This window comes from Apostichopus japonicus, chromosome 12 (assembly GCF_037975245.1).
Source record: "Apostichopus japonicus isolate 1M-3 chromosome 12, ASM3797524v1, whole genome shotgun sequence".
In the NCBI taxonomy this organism is placed as follows: Eukaryota; Metazoa; Echinodermata; class Holothuroidea; order Aspidochirotida; family Stichopodidae; genus Apostichopus; species Apostichopus japonicus.
The window spans coordinates 24,737,635-24,752,065 of record NC_092572.1 but is presented as its reverse complement, the minus strand read 5'-3'; the positions used below and the strand labels follow the sequence as shown (position 1 = coordinate 24,752,065).

Here is a 14,431-nt window from a genome sequence, read left to right as displayed (position 1 = left end):
CATTGTTTGTTTTTGGTTTATGGTTTAATATTGGAATCATTTCAGGTATAAATGAAAATCACTACAGTTTTAACATAACGGAAGAAATTTCATATCATACATGCACCTTTTTCTGATGCTTGTCTCACTGTAAGATGGTAAGAAAGTAGACTACACATCATAGTGTACCGTTAGCTTGCTTGCAGCATCTCAGGCAGTATATACGGTACAGAACTATGGATTCGAGGTTTCACACCTGTTTTGTGATAACAATGCATTTGCGTAACTACAAAATAACATACATTACGGGTAGTTCAGTGCCTCGTCCCTATACATATGTAACATCACAATGTACTGATTGACGTTATAAATTTTAAACAGGGTAAGGATTTTGTGCATTTAATGTAATAAATATTCAACCTCCCATCTGAACAAAAGGTCAACAGAGTGGAAAAGCAGTTTCATTATCCTGCGGTAGGTATTTTCTGCAATGCATTGCATAATTATTCATCTTTGGTTCGCTGATCTTTTTAGGCAGTATTTGTTTGTATTAAGCACTAAATTGGACTGATAGTCCAATTATCAATCAAATTCATTGTAAGAGATTATCTATGTAATAAGCAAGTCTTAGACACTTTATAGTTCATACAACAGCCGACGTATAGTGTGTTGAGCCATTCCTTCATCTTATGTACTGCATGCCTCTACACGTGAAAAAAATGTATACAGCTCTTTAAACGATATGGAGTGATTTAGTTGCAACACCTTCAAACGTAGTTTAGCTGATGAAACAACTTAAACCTAAAAGCAAATAATAAACCTCAAAATGCAACTGTCAACTAGCAAACATGTGGCTTCAAAAAAGCAATTCCACAAAAAAGGATTCTTCTGGTGTACATTATGTCATTTAGGAAAAGAATTGGATGTCAAATCTGTATAAAAAAAAAATGTCAGGTAACAAACTAGTAAATATATCATTCTTTGAATATTATAATTGAGAATATGAGATATGGAGGATTTAACGGGTGCACTTTCTGATGAGTTTGACATGAGGTGAAATATATATCGAGAACAAAAATCCTGTTTTGAACAGTTCTAATATAATTGAGTTATTATACGTATGACTGTACATATAGTTTAATGCAATCAAACAAATATGCCTTAAATACGATTGTCAGCCATCTCTGTCTACTCTGAGATATTCATTGGTCTTAATTGTACAGTAAAAAGAAACCAAGTTTGCTTCAAAACCCCCAAAAGAACAGTAGAAATACATATCAAATGGAACTTCTTTGAAACCGACTTGTCCACACTCAGACAATTGTAGCCCTTGAAGTAGCCTCAAAGCAACCTACTGGCTTTCTTGTACTATTGATAATGTACTTTGTACAGCTCTATACTTCAAAGTTGTGAGGCATGGGAGTGCTTTAAATCGGAATTCTCCTCTAGAAGGACAATGCCTCCCACAAATGAGCAAGTTCATAATCAAAGTAGTGGCCATCATAATCATTATATATACAGTTGTGTTTACACTAACATTTCTGTACAGTATTTCAGTCTCTACAGCTATCAAACATCACTGAGTGGTTGTTATGTACTTCTACTGTCATTACTTCCACATACGTACACAATGGCACAAGATAATTCACCTTGATCACAATTTTAATTGATCCCTGTATGGACATAATCAGTACCAAGTAGTGTTTACACTAACATCTCTGTTCAGTCTTTACAGCTATCAAACATCACTGGGTGGTTGTCATGTACTTCTAGTATCATTTCTTCCACTTATGTACACAGTGGCACAAGATTATTCACCTGAATCACTGTTATTTGATCCCTGTAAGGACATCTTCTCAGTACCAAGTTGTGTTTACACTAACATCTCTGTACAGTATTTCAGTCTCTACAACTATCAAACATTACTGGGTGGTTGTTATATACAGTACTTCTAGTAACATTACTTCCACATACGTACACAATGGCACAAGATAATTCACCTGGTTCATATGTTAATTGATCCCTGCAGGAACATATATTCAGTAACAAGTAATGTATGCAATAAAAACGTCATGATTGCGCCTTTGAGCACCGTTATCAGTTGCTATATCTACGCTTTTATAAATCCTCAATATTATTATTATTATCACTATTATGTAAGTCAGGTTCAGAATGTTGACCTGAAACTAATGGAGTATTAATCAAAATACTTTATGCAGATAAGCACGTACAATCATTAGCAATCTTTGGACCTACAATACTGTAGGCATGGTAGGACTGAAACAAAACAAAATTCAGATTTTGTTGTCATTTTTCGTAGTTCTTTACACATGCCTCACATGGCCATGAGTAATTTTCTTTCTCTTTGGATATACTGTACATATTTCTGCTAACTAACAAAACTTGCATATTTTTTACCTAAATACACAAAACCGTTTTCAATGTTTCAACTCAATTTTGGACTCCATAAGATATGAGCAGAGTAAAAGCTTTGTTATACAAAATGTTCTTCAGCATTCCATTGACTTGTCCGTCAAATGATATCTGATGAAAAACAAATTATGTATTACTGGAAGCATTCCCAAGATAAAATCCATACTGACCATGAGGATGTTATAAAATAACCTTGTAAACAAATCTTGAAAGAATGAACAAACCACCTTCTTTCACAAAGCAAGCCAAACACCATTTGCATACAAAACAAAGAAAGTGACATACTCTTCATCCAAGTTCTAATATATCCCGTTTGTTTGGAATGATCTGTATCCCATGCGGTGCAAATTACTGTAATATCTGACTAGCACCACATGTTCACCATGGATTAGTCCTACAATGAGGATCAGTTAACTGGTAGTACAAAATAACACATGTTCACCATAGAATTACTGTAATTTCTGACCAACACCACATGTTCACCATGGATTAGTCCTACAATGAGGATCAGTTAACTGGTAGTACAAAATAACACCACATGTTCACCATTGATAAGTCCTGAAATAAGGATCACTTAACTAACTTGTAGTGTATTCAGTACACACGGCTTCTAATTTCATTTGGTCACTAGTTCAAGTTTTCTTCTAGTCAGTTTTTAAAATGTCAAAATTTTGCAATTTATTACATCCAGTGATTGTAAATTATGTAAAAAAAACAAAAAACAATAGTAATAATAATATTGTGCAAGTCGACATTTAAAACCTTCCCCAAAAAAGTTGAAATATATATATGAACAATTTTACAACCACATGCAAGACAACATATACACAGCAACATTTGAAACTTCATTACTGTTGATTAAATTAAAAGCAAACATGTTTCAGAGGGAACACAATAACACTGTTAACTTTATTTTGTCACCAATCTTGAAATTTACAGTTATCCCATTGGCAAGATCATTTGAAAGACTGATTTAATAGGAAACTTACCACATGATACACAAATAACAACAACAAGGAAACTAGGAGAAACCCTTACTGCAGCATACATAACATCACCGCAGGTTTCTAATCAAGCAACCACTAACAATCATCATAGACACTCTCACCAAAATCAACTGATTTACAAAGATGTACAAGACAATATAAACCTTAACTGCAGTGAGTGTATATCATTACATGCTTCTAGCCAGGCAAAATGACTTATAATGAATGAATTTCTTTTGATTGGTGTTTTGGGATTCCAGGAACCAAAAAACAAATGCTATTAATATTTCACTACTTGTATTTGGTTTGAAATATTTGATACTATTACTGGATTTCTTTTACTTTTCCACAACATTGGCACGATGAACATGGCCTTCAAGGATGTTTAATAGCTTACTAACTTTAAGTTTCATCGTGAAATTTAAAGGAAAGCCACACTGGACCAAAACAAAAGTGAACCAAGAACTACATCAAGTAAGGGCATCTGCAACAACTGAGGTTGCAAAACTCTGCAATGTTTGAATTGGTTTGTATCCTTATCTCTACCTTGTTCAATTTCTTATTCGCATTGTGCTTTTGCAAAATGTTTTAAAAGCACTTTACTATCAGAATATTGTGTGAAAAACTGACCACCACTATCCACTTTGAACTGAATAGTAACATACTGTGCCAGTAAACAATATATCTGATGCAAAGAAAGAAATTAATTCTGGCTAGAGCCCTGTATAGGATGCAGTTACAGTTTACAAGAGTGGCAGTTGTTAAACTGTGATTTTTTCTTCTTCCTCTTCTTCTTCTTCCAAAAAGACAAACAGATACATTAAAATATTTTACATCAATTACAGATAAAAGATGGATGAACTTGTTTCTTGCACCGTCAGAAATGGTTGGAAGCAATAGTTGGAATAAAATTATCTTAGATGAATCATACATTAGAAATCCAAAACAAATCAGAGGTTATGATACAAATATATGTACACATCTGTGAGAATAGTAAGTTATGCAAACCTCTATTCCACTTCATTTAACAAATTGGGGTCCTGTGCCAGAGTTATGTCTACTCAGAGTTTTCATGAAAATTTAGGCAAGGATAATCATACAGCATAGGTGTAGTACAGAGCAGAGTTATTATACTGTGACCCTTGTAAAACATTTAACGTTCACAGATTTTTAAGCCGACTTTTCTCACATGTAATTCGTAAACTTTCATGCACATTTTCTCAATAGTTGCTGCTGTAATAGTATCACAATTGAAGCAGTCCACTGTATCTCTGTGTATGTCCAAAAACCTTTTGACATTGCAGCCAACAATTATGCCAAGTTAAATGGCTAACAAGTTCAATCAGAATACTTGCTGGGATTACTGCATCAGTATGGCTGCTATGCAATGGAAATACTGCGAAGAAAATAGCAGCTTTGGTTTTATATTTCAGAGCTTTGCTGCTCTTTAAGTTTGCATGGTCTACTGGCAATGACATTGGTTGATATGCCACTAGTGTTTCATACTCTTAACATCCATTTTATTCACATGAGTCCAGTATTGTACAACAGTGAACTTATTACAAAGCTTTAAATAGCATTGCTGTCATACCACATGCTGGAGATTCTGACATGTCGGCGAACTCAATTTTATAGGTCTGTTTCTTTGACAGCCTTGTCGGCAAGCAATTTCAACTGGCGGCTATCCAGATGTGTGGGAGAGTCCTTCTTTGGACTTGACTTACCAGACGACTTTTCTCCTTTACTGCTAGATTTATCTCCCTTGCTGGATTTCTTATCTTCCTTACTGGCTTTCTTATCTTCCTTACTGGCTTTCTTATCTTCCTTGCCTTTGGCTTTCTTTTTCTGTTTCCCTTTCTTGAGCTGCTTCTTGTCGACAACCTCATAATTATGCTGACGCTGATCTTGAACTTGACTCCCTTCTCCGTTCTGGGCTGCTTTGGCTTCCCTATCCACTGATGCATACATGTGTTCTGGCCTCGTCCAAAGCACAGGAGCAGTTTGGACCTCATTTACATGTACCATGCCAGCTTCTTTCGCTTTCTCTTCTATTTTCTGTTCTGCTCTGATGTCGTCAATCGATTGATAACTATCATCATAGTCTTGGCTTTTGGCAGCTGCCTGATCATTGTTGGTGGCAGCCTTTGCTGTGTTATCGACACGTGGTGTGCTCTTCACCTCAGCGTACATACCATCATTACCAAAGGGGTCAACGTCATCGCATGTGTCATCAAACGATTGCACTTTCTTGGGTGCTTTCTTCTTGTTCACTTTAGCATAGAGTTCGTCAAAGTCTTGACCATCCCCAGCGCTGTCTACAGATAAGCCTTGAGACAGCTTGGGTTGTTTATCAACTTTGGCATATAGTTCACTAAAATCTGAGCCGGAACTATCATTCCTGGCTGCAAGTTTCGAGGGGGCGGTCTTCCGACGGCCAAGTGGCTCCACCACCGCATATGGTTCAATGTTTGTGTCTGCATCTATGACACAAGAAAACCATACGATGATAATATTACCAATTTTTTCTTATGAATTGCTCTGAAAAGTGTCGCGAACTGAATTTGAAACTAATAGACCACAAAGCATACAGGCACAGTGATTTCTTTTCATGTTGTCTATAAGAGCATTTAATATCAATGCAGGCAAGATTTTCAAGCCTGGACCCAAAAAACAGTTGGGGTTTGTGTATTCACTAACTGTGATCAACGTATGCAGTTTATCCAAGTCTCTCTTTTCAGTTTATCACTGTTACAAGTTTTCTGATTTTGACCTGTATTTACTTCCAGTAACCTATGACCTTTATGCAAGAACAACAGGGTTCTTGTTTCTCTGCATGTACAAACCAAGTATGAAACTCATTCAAAACTTACTTTTGGGTTATTTGTGTAGATTTTGACCTATGTCTACCAAGGGGGACGAGGCACTCTTCCCTCCCAAACATGAAATCGAATCAACCTGCACCGTTACAAGGTTTGCAGACGTTGACTATTTACCTTTGATCCTATAGCATTTTCAGGGTTCTTGTACTCACCATTGAGGATCATATATCAGTTTGGTGTGCTTGTTGGAATATCCTGTTGATATACAGGTGTCAAACAAACACACACACGCATGCCATAACACACAGTAAAATGTTTTTTGCCCTTGGAAAGGATTCAAAAATGTATAAAAACAGCAATCACTCCCAGGCAAACATTCATAATTTTCAGTAATAAATTTAATAAACCAATCAAATAAATATTCAATGATTGGTGCAATGGGCCAAAAGAGCAGAAAACTTCTGATACTTTTTTTAAATATTCAAACATGTGCCAATTATTCTTATTTTACTCACCATTACTACCATTGGCACCCTCTCTGTCATTTATCTCTTCATACACTCTTCCTCTTCTTGGTGGCAAGGTGTTTGTAGTCTGTCAAAACATAATATATATAAGAGTAAAGAGTTAATAAGAACAACAACACAGAAACATTTGTCAATTTTGGTATAACATATCAAATGTTAAAGATTATGACAGTAGTATTTTAACTGATTCTTAGCATGATAACAATTGCTACAAGCTGTCAACAGGACATTCCTGGTGTGTCCTTTCCAGACACTGCTGAGTGCTATAACAAAGACAAACAGTCAGGAATAATGCTTTGATGGTGGTAGTAAAATGATTGTTGAAGTTGGAGCATGTGTGACCACTATTAGACTTTTTAGCCTATTCTAAGCCATTACTGGTGACATTACTGGTTCATTAAACTGCCATTATTGCTGAGTGTTTTATTATTGATCTATTAATGTACTAGCTGTATTGTAATTAACAGTCAGGTATCTAGAACTGAATACTGGACAGTGTGATCAATTTGATAATAGGAAAATGAAACAAAATGTAAATGAATCAACAATGCCATTAAGTTGAACGACAGTCATTCAGCTGCCTTATTTTCACAATGGTTTATAACTTTTCACCAATTTGGTCAAGCCATAAAATAATTACATGCAATATTTACAACCATTTAGCTACTCTTTAAAGCCTAAGTGAGGTATTCAAGTTAACTCTTTAAAAAAGAGGAGATAAACATTCCAATAAAAAGTTCATTGTTGATGTTGAATTGTTCCATTTTGAAACCTTTCAGGTGTATGAATGGGTGGCATCATTAAAGAGAGAATGATGTTCAAAGAGGGGGGAGGGAAGGGGGAGGAAAGAGGAAGGGGGTGGGGGTGGGGGAAGAGTGGCATTATTGTCGACATGAATCTCTTACCGGTCTTACATTATCAACAGAGGTGCTTGTATCTTCTGTTTTATTCACAGCCTGGTAGTCTACACTCTCATAGAGACCATTATGATCTTCTTCTTCCTCTAGAGGTCCTTCGTCCATCGACTGATAACGACTTCCGTCGCCGGCCGAAGCTTGGTTGTTCTCTGCCATCTGTCTTGCTCGCAGTCTTGCTAAGCTCTCCCTGGCACTGACCTGAAGACAAACAAACAGGCAACTGTAATCGTGACAATTCAAAAATTTATTAATTTAAACCACATAAAATAAGAAACTCAAAATGAAAGACCAAACACTTTGGGTGGTAGCATGAGATGGGAGGGCATAGACCGGAGAGGTCTGGACATACTGTACAAGGCGCAGTGTTAAAAGGTAATTCCAGGAACAGTAGAATGTAAATCTATAATGTTTTAAAAATTATTCCTTTGTATATATACATATTGTTTTAATATTAATATTTAAACTGCTTCAATTTTATTTTTCATATTCATATTTTAAGAGTTTTGTCATTTTGTTGTCATTGTAAAGAGCTCTGGAACATGCTTAAAGCATGAAAAGAGGGCTATATAAAGCTGGTAAATAATAATAATAATAATTATAGAAGGAGAGCACTAAGGTCCTCAGGTGACAGATAAGCAAAGAACAAAGTGAATTTAAAGGGACTGTCATGGTTTGGAAAGTTATCATCTGAAAGGCATCCTCTTGAGCTGGTAGAGACACTTTTTTATTCGTGTGCTACGATTTAGAACGAGAAAAACCTTTCCAGTTAGACTATCATGACTCATGGCAGGTGACTGACTGACCAAAGCATGAACTAACCTGTGAGTATCGAGGCTCTTTCTTGCCTGCATTTTGAAGAGATGGGTCTTCGTTTATTACCTGGTCCGGTCCTACGAGCTGAACACCATCTGGTCCTAGTCCAGTGCCAACGCCACCAACAGCACCCAGTGTTGATTCGTCTACCTCAGGTTGGAATCTGTTACAACAAATTGGATATAATGATGAAACACACCATACGAGCACCAGCACTGTATGAGACTAGCTAAACTTAGCATTAGGTCGCATCTATAACAAGCTAAGATACAGTAGTTTAAGAATATTACAGTAATGATATGGGCGTTACAGTATATCAATGCTGACTACTGACCAGTTAGTCTTCAAGATGTGGAAATAATTGCCATTGCATACTGTCCATTGTCTACTACTTAATCAGTTTCTCCTAACTAAATATCTTGACTTGAATGAAACTTTAATGTACGCAGAAACAATAATTCATTTAAAGGTGCCCACCCACTGCAAGTATATTACATGTATATAAATATATAGATATACATATAAATATAAATATATACAGTAGATATATAAATATATATATCCGTAACTGTGCCATAATATGCAAATCTTTCATGTTTCATTACAAAACCTGCTTGCATCCTCAGTACTCTCTGATAAGCAGTTATGTAAGGTGGCTGATCCCTGACCATTTAATACTGTAAATTTCATACTACAGCAGAGAGATTTCAGGCATCTGATGATCGCCGCAGTGAAAATAACTCAATGTGTGAGTGAAACTCTGAGTTGCAATGCGATGGAATAGCGTGTTGATAAATACAGTATATATATATATATATTTTTTTATAGTAAAACAATGTAACTTAGGTCATTTTTTGGCGCCCAACATGATCATCTTTTGAAGTGCATTATTGACTAGTTATGGCTTGCATTCATCAGTATGCAGAAGATACAACATTGTCTGTTTGTAATTTAACCTGACTTATGGGCTAATGAACTTTGACAGAATCGCAAGCACTTGAGATTAAACTGGACTATTTTCGCTTCATTGAACACATAAAAAATAAATTACAAAAGAATTGATCAAATGAAGAGACATGTGGTACCTAGGAAAACTCATTCATTTCCTGGATTAACATAATGAGGCTTTTCAGATATGAACTTTGGAATACTTGTATGCTTAAGTGCAGGGCCGAGAAACAGGCACCTAAATTGATTCTTTCTATTTCAGTTCAATCCAAGAGTCATTTTTCTTTTGTTCCTCACAGCTACATGTATTCTTTCAACTTATGTTTCTTTCTTTTTCTGTCAAACAACTTTCACAGTTTCCCAATAGTGCCAAGAACTGCTATTGTAATAATGTCCTATTGACAGATCCTCAAATCACTTTGAACCCTCTTGGAAAGTCTGTATAAATGGTAACAAATAATTCAAGTTAACTGCAACTGACAAGCTGATTTTATCGTTAGTACGTGCCATGGTCATCACTTTAATTTGTATTAAGCACAATGCAACTAAAACAAAAAGACACTTAAATAACATACTAAATGCATCCCTTTCATAAACTGTACTTCAGAATTCAATGTTAAATTTATCTCTATTTTTTTTTATTTTAAAAATGAAAATATACAACTAAAAAATGTACATGAACTACAGTACATTGTTAGCTTGGTGCATTAGTGTCAGAGCAGAGGTTTGACACAATGTGAGTGTCTGTTAACAACTACATTAATGCAAGTACTGCATTTTGCATTGAAATACCTGTATATGTAATCAAAACGTACTTTATAGGCCTAACCTTATTTGCAGTTAAGAATTGCAAAGTGAATTGTTTGATCACGACTGATGCTAGTTAGCACCTAATTACTAGCTAATTAGCACCTAATTAGTACCTAAGTGGTACCTAAAATGTACCTAATTAGCACCTAATTTCTATTCCTTCTAAGCGGGGCAAGAGAAGAGAAGAAGGCAAAAGGGAAGGGGAAAGAGAAGGGGTGGTGGGTAGGAGCAAGGGAGTGGGGAATGTAAAGAGGGGGGAGTAAGGTGTGACAAAATGCATCATAGCATTATATCTATAGCTTTCAAGAGTAATATCCAAAAAGTAGTGATCCAGATGGGTTTGTAAGTGTAGTAATGAAGCCGAACTAGCTGAGCTTTGAAAGGAGAGTCAATTATATTATTGGAGTCCGACTATGTTTCTCCTTTTCTTTATTTGAACAGAATCCGCAGTTAAAACTAAAAGTTGTCTCATAAGAACATCCAAACTTTAATCATTTGTCATTCAAACTTCATTCTCACCTCTGCTGATGAGAAGGCGATCCTGTAGAGTGGACAGGGGATCGAGGCGGAGGAGTTCCCGACGGACGGGATGGAGACGATCCACCGGCTTGGTCGGCTCCTTGAGATCCTTCGGTGACGTCATCCCCGCCAGGAACAGAACCCTCCACTCTGACATCTCCAATCTTGGCATAGCCATGATTCTACAAGAATAAGAAATGAGATTCGTCAACGTTAATAATCATCAAAATCCGTGCAAAAAACCTTTTTGTGGCGGTATGTTGACTTTAACGACTCCCGCAACAATTCACGGAAATTGTTATTCTTAACTGAGGATAAGAGGAACATATTCCTACCATCCTGGTGAATTTTTTCAAGCAATTCCTACATTTTCATTTTTGTGATATTGATACTGTATATGAAATTGTCAGTTTGTGTCGAGAGTAAACTTGAATGAAACGGGGTGAGTTTGCTAGCTGACCGTTGTTTGCTTCTTTCTTCACGTTGTTTTCAAATTGGACAGGGTAGTTTCACTTTCACTGTTCCTGTTTAAGCCAATTAATAAGCAAGATATACAGGAAACTGTTCAACACATATGAGACAAAGTATACTGTACATATCCAAGTATATCTGAAAGCATCCTACTCCAGAATAAGGAAGTTGTAAATTACCTAACAATTGGACTTGATATTAGCACATAAATTAATACTTAAGTGGACATATTTCCATTGAAGTCCTGCTGGTGTTCTATGGTATCAAGTTCATAACCTGAGAAGCCAATCATGAACTCTATGACATAGAAAGTTACAGACTTGACCTATATATAAGTCTACAAACATGAGGAAGGACTGCAAGCGCAGGGCGAAACAGCTTTCAAAGGAAAAGAAAACCAGATACCGTTACTTTCATAACAATCCAACAGGATTAACAAGCAACAATCAAAACCTTCTTCTGCAATGAATGTTTTCACAGCTGAGGTTTATGTTCCTCCCTTGGTTGTACAGTATATCAAAGATTATCCAATATAACAGGATAATACTTTGATAATGGGTGAAAGGTCGTTAGCATAGCCTAAGCTTCCCAAAATATACTACAAAGTAAAATAACTGTCACTACTCCACAACATTTAAGGACACTTTTACAGTACAACTACTCAAAGTTAGTTTTAATTCAGGCACTGTGTCAAAAGAAAAGCTGCAGTACAGTACAGTAGCTCAACAATTCTGTTCTAGTAGAAGGAATCAATGTTAAAGAATTTTAGGGACTCACTCCCCAATCAAAAGGGTTCATTGTGTGGAACTGTGAATGTAATTACTGTATTTCCTTATGTAAAGACTGCAGCCTAGATGCATATGGCCGCAGCACTGCCCTCAGCATCCTACTTTTGACACAACCAGGGCCATAGCACCCATGCAGTTGGCAAAAATCTGCGCCGGTCGGTAAAGAAAAGGAAAGAGGAAACATGAAAAAAAGAGGAAAGGAGAGAGGAAAAGAAGGCAGGGAGAATAAAGAGAGAAGAGAAGAGAGAAAAGAGAGGCAGTGGCGTTACTTAATGGAGGATGGGGGCAGGGGGAGGTCCGACCCAGGTTCCAGTCAGGGGATTGCAATGCTGCAACCCCCACCACCACCCCCCAAAAAAATGAAATGAAATAAACATTTATTGATGGGGATGCTAGTGTTGGCCAGCTGTAGAGGAAAGTTTTCCCTATTTTCGTAAATCCTTGTGGTGGTTTATGCCAATCTAAGTTGCATCTATTCTACTGTAGGTACTGTACGCCACCGAAGAGGGAGGGAGAGAAAGACGAGAGAAAGGGGGAGGGGTTGGTGCAGGTAGGAGAGGAGCTTGGAATGTATATTGTAGACTGTAGATAACTCTCTACTTCCTTAAACAAGAGCATCAATGACGCAGTATCTCAATACTGGAAGTTCTAATTTTGATTCCTAGTTTCTTATCTTTGCTCTGTCTCTACAATTATCAATATCAATATATATAATATTTTTGGTCATATAGTTTGACGTCAATGACAACAGTCAAATAAGAAGAGGCGAACAACTCAACCATATTCTTGATGCCCGCCTTGAGAAAGCTAGGCCTATCGACCTACTGTAGGTTACTGTAGACTGTAGTGGTGACTACCATCAAAACTGTGTACACCTCCAATTATCAAAACAACCCACGTTTTTCCATCTCAATAATTTTGACATGAAGATTTCGTGGATTTATGACTTGGAAAAAATAATGTACATATGTAGAATATAAGTTTTAAATTGAAAGTGATGGGTGGCCTCCTCCTCCCCTAATAGCCACCCCAGTTCCTCTTCATTTTAGTATTTTCTTTTAATTCTTTGTATATTTGATGTCAAACATCACAGGTTCAAAAGAAAGCTAAACATACTTCTTATAACCTTATTATATCCTTATAAATAAGACATAACCTTATCCAATTTTTATAGTCTTATAAAAGTTGTAATGCTATGGCCGGCTCCTCTTTTATACATACTCCAGTGAAAATAAAATGTGATAGATTATAATTTTTGTTTTTAATTCTTTTCTTTTGGGGGGGAGGGTTAAAGAAATATACCAAACAAGCTGTTAATTCATAATGATGCTTCATTCTAGAAATGCACAATATACACTCTATTCCAAATGAAGAGTTGTTGTATTATCCCATTAACATAATGTTAAATTTATGGAGTCACAGTTAATATATAAGTTGGAAACTTAACTTAAAAATTAAAACACACTGTAAGGCAATCAAACAAACTTACTGTACCATGGCCCAAAACTGCCTGAACACCACCAGTACAATGCTAATGTGGCTATTACTAAATGAAGGCCTAATATAGAATGCATTAGGCCTAGCCTAAACTTGTAGCCTTCAGCAGCACAACAAAGTGTATACGTAATTATACAAAATACCTGATGGGCAATCAAACAAACTTATCATGATTCTTGCTCTGAAAAACTACCTGAACAAAAGAACAATCCTTAAATTGATATTACTAAAACCATGGAGCTATAAACAGACGAAGTCCTAATATAAATTAAATGCACAACAATGTGTATATGGAATTAGTGTGCATTGGTCGTGAGGGTGACCATTTTCGTATATCTAACATGTAGCTGCCATGAGGCATAGCCAATCTGCTACAAACCAGACTTGGAGGCGGGGCTTGAGTCATAGCCAATCTGCTACACAAGACTTGGAGGCGGGGCTTAATCATCAAAAACAATGAAACAAACAAGTTTTGGAGCGTGTGCAAAAAGGCCTCATTTCAACTGTTTTTCAGAGGGATTTGGCCAAATTTGGACATAAATCGGTGAAAAAGTCATAGAATGAGATACAATTCTGGAATTAAAAATAGTAACCTTTGTTGGCCTATATGATATATGCTTGCTCTGGAAATTCCAGAGAAAAAGAACTTTGTATGAAGACGCTGAAAAATTTTTAAGAGAAGAGAGAGTCCCACTTACTGTTACAATATCTCTATACATGTAATGTATTGAGATAAAAACTCATCTGCTATGGTACAGGTTGAAGTTAACCCCATATTAGCACACAAATACCGTAAACCTCAGCATTTCTGTGGACCTGGACCCTAACTACTGTAGGACACCTTCAGGCCCCAGCGGAACCCTGCCCACCCTGTGATATCGCCCTCCGTTTATCAACACTTCATGTCGGTATTTTATTCTGTTC

The 14,431-nt window shown here is 36.5% G+C and overlaps 1 protein-coding gene across 3 annotated transcripts in view; it reads right to left on the bottom strand.

Moving 5' to 3' along the window:
- Positions 1-9: 9 nt before the first annotated feature.
- The window catches only part of LOC139977595 (uncharacterized), a 37,775-nt gene continuing 23,353 nt past the window's right edge, over positions 10-14,431 (bottom strand). Inside the window, exons 5-9 of one of the 3 annotated variants that reach the window (XM_071986998.1) lie at positions 10,752-10,933; positions 8,481-8,637; positions 7,650-7,859; positions 6,733-6,811; positions 10-5,878 (exon numbers count right to left, since the gene is read on the bottom strand). In XM_071986998.1, coding sequence (XP_071843099.1) covers positions 5,028-5,878; positions 6,733-6,811; positions 7,650-7,859; positions 8,481-8,637; positions 10,752-10,933 — 1,479 coding nt within the window. In that variant the 3' untranslated portion in view covers positions 10-5,027. The remainder of the gene's footprint in view (positions 5,879-6,732; positions 6,812-7,649; positions 7,860-8,480; positions 8,638-10,751; positions 10,934-14,431) is intronic. The other 2 variants (XM_071986999.1, XM_071987000.1) reach the window with 2 other exon arrangements.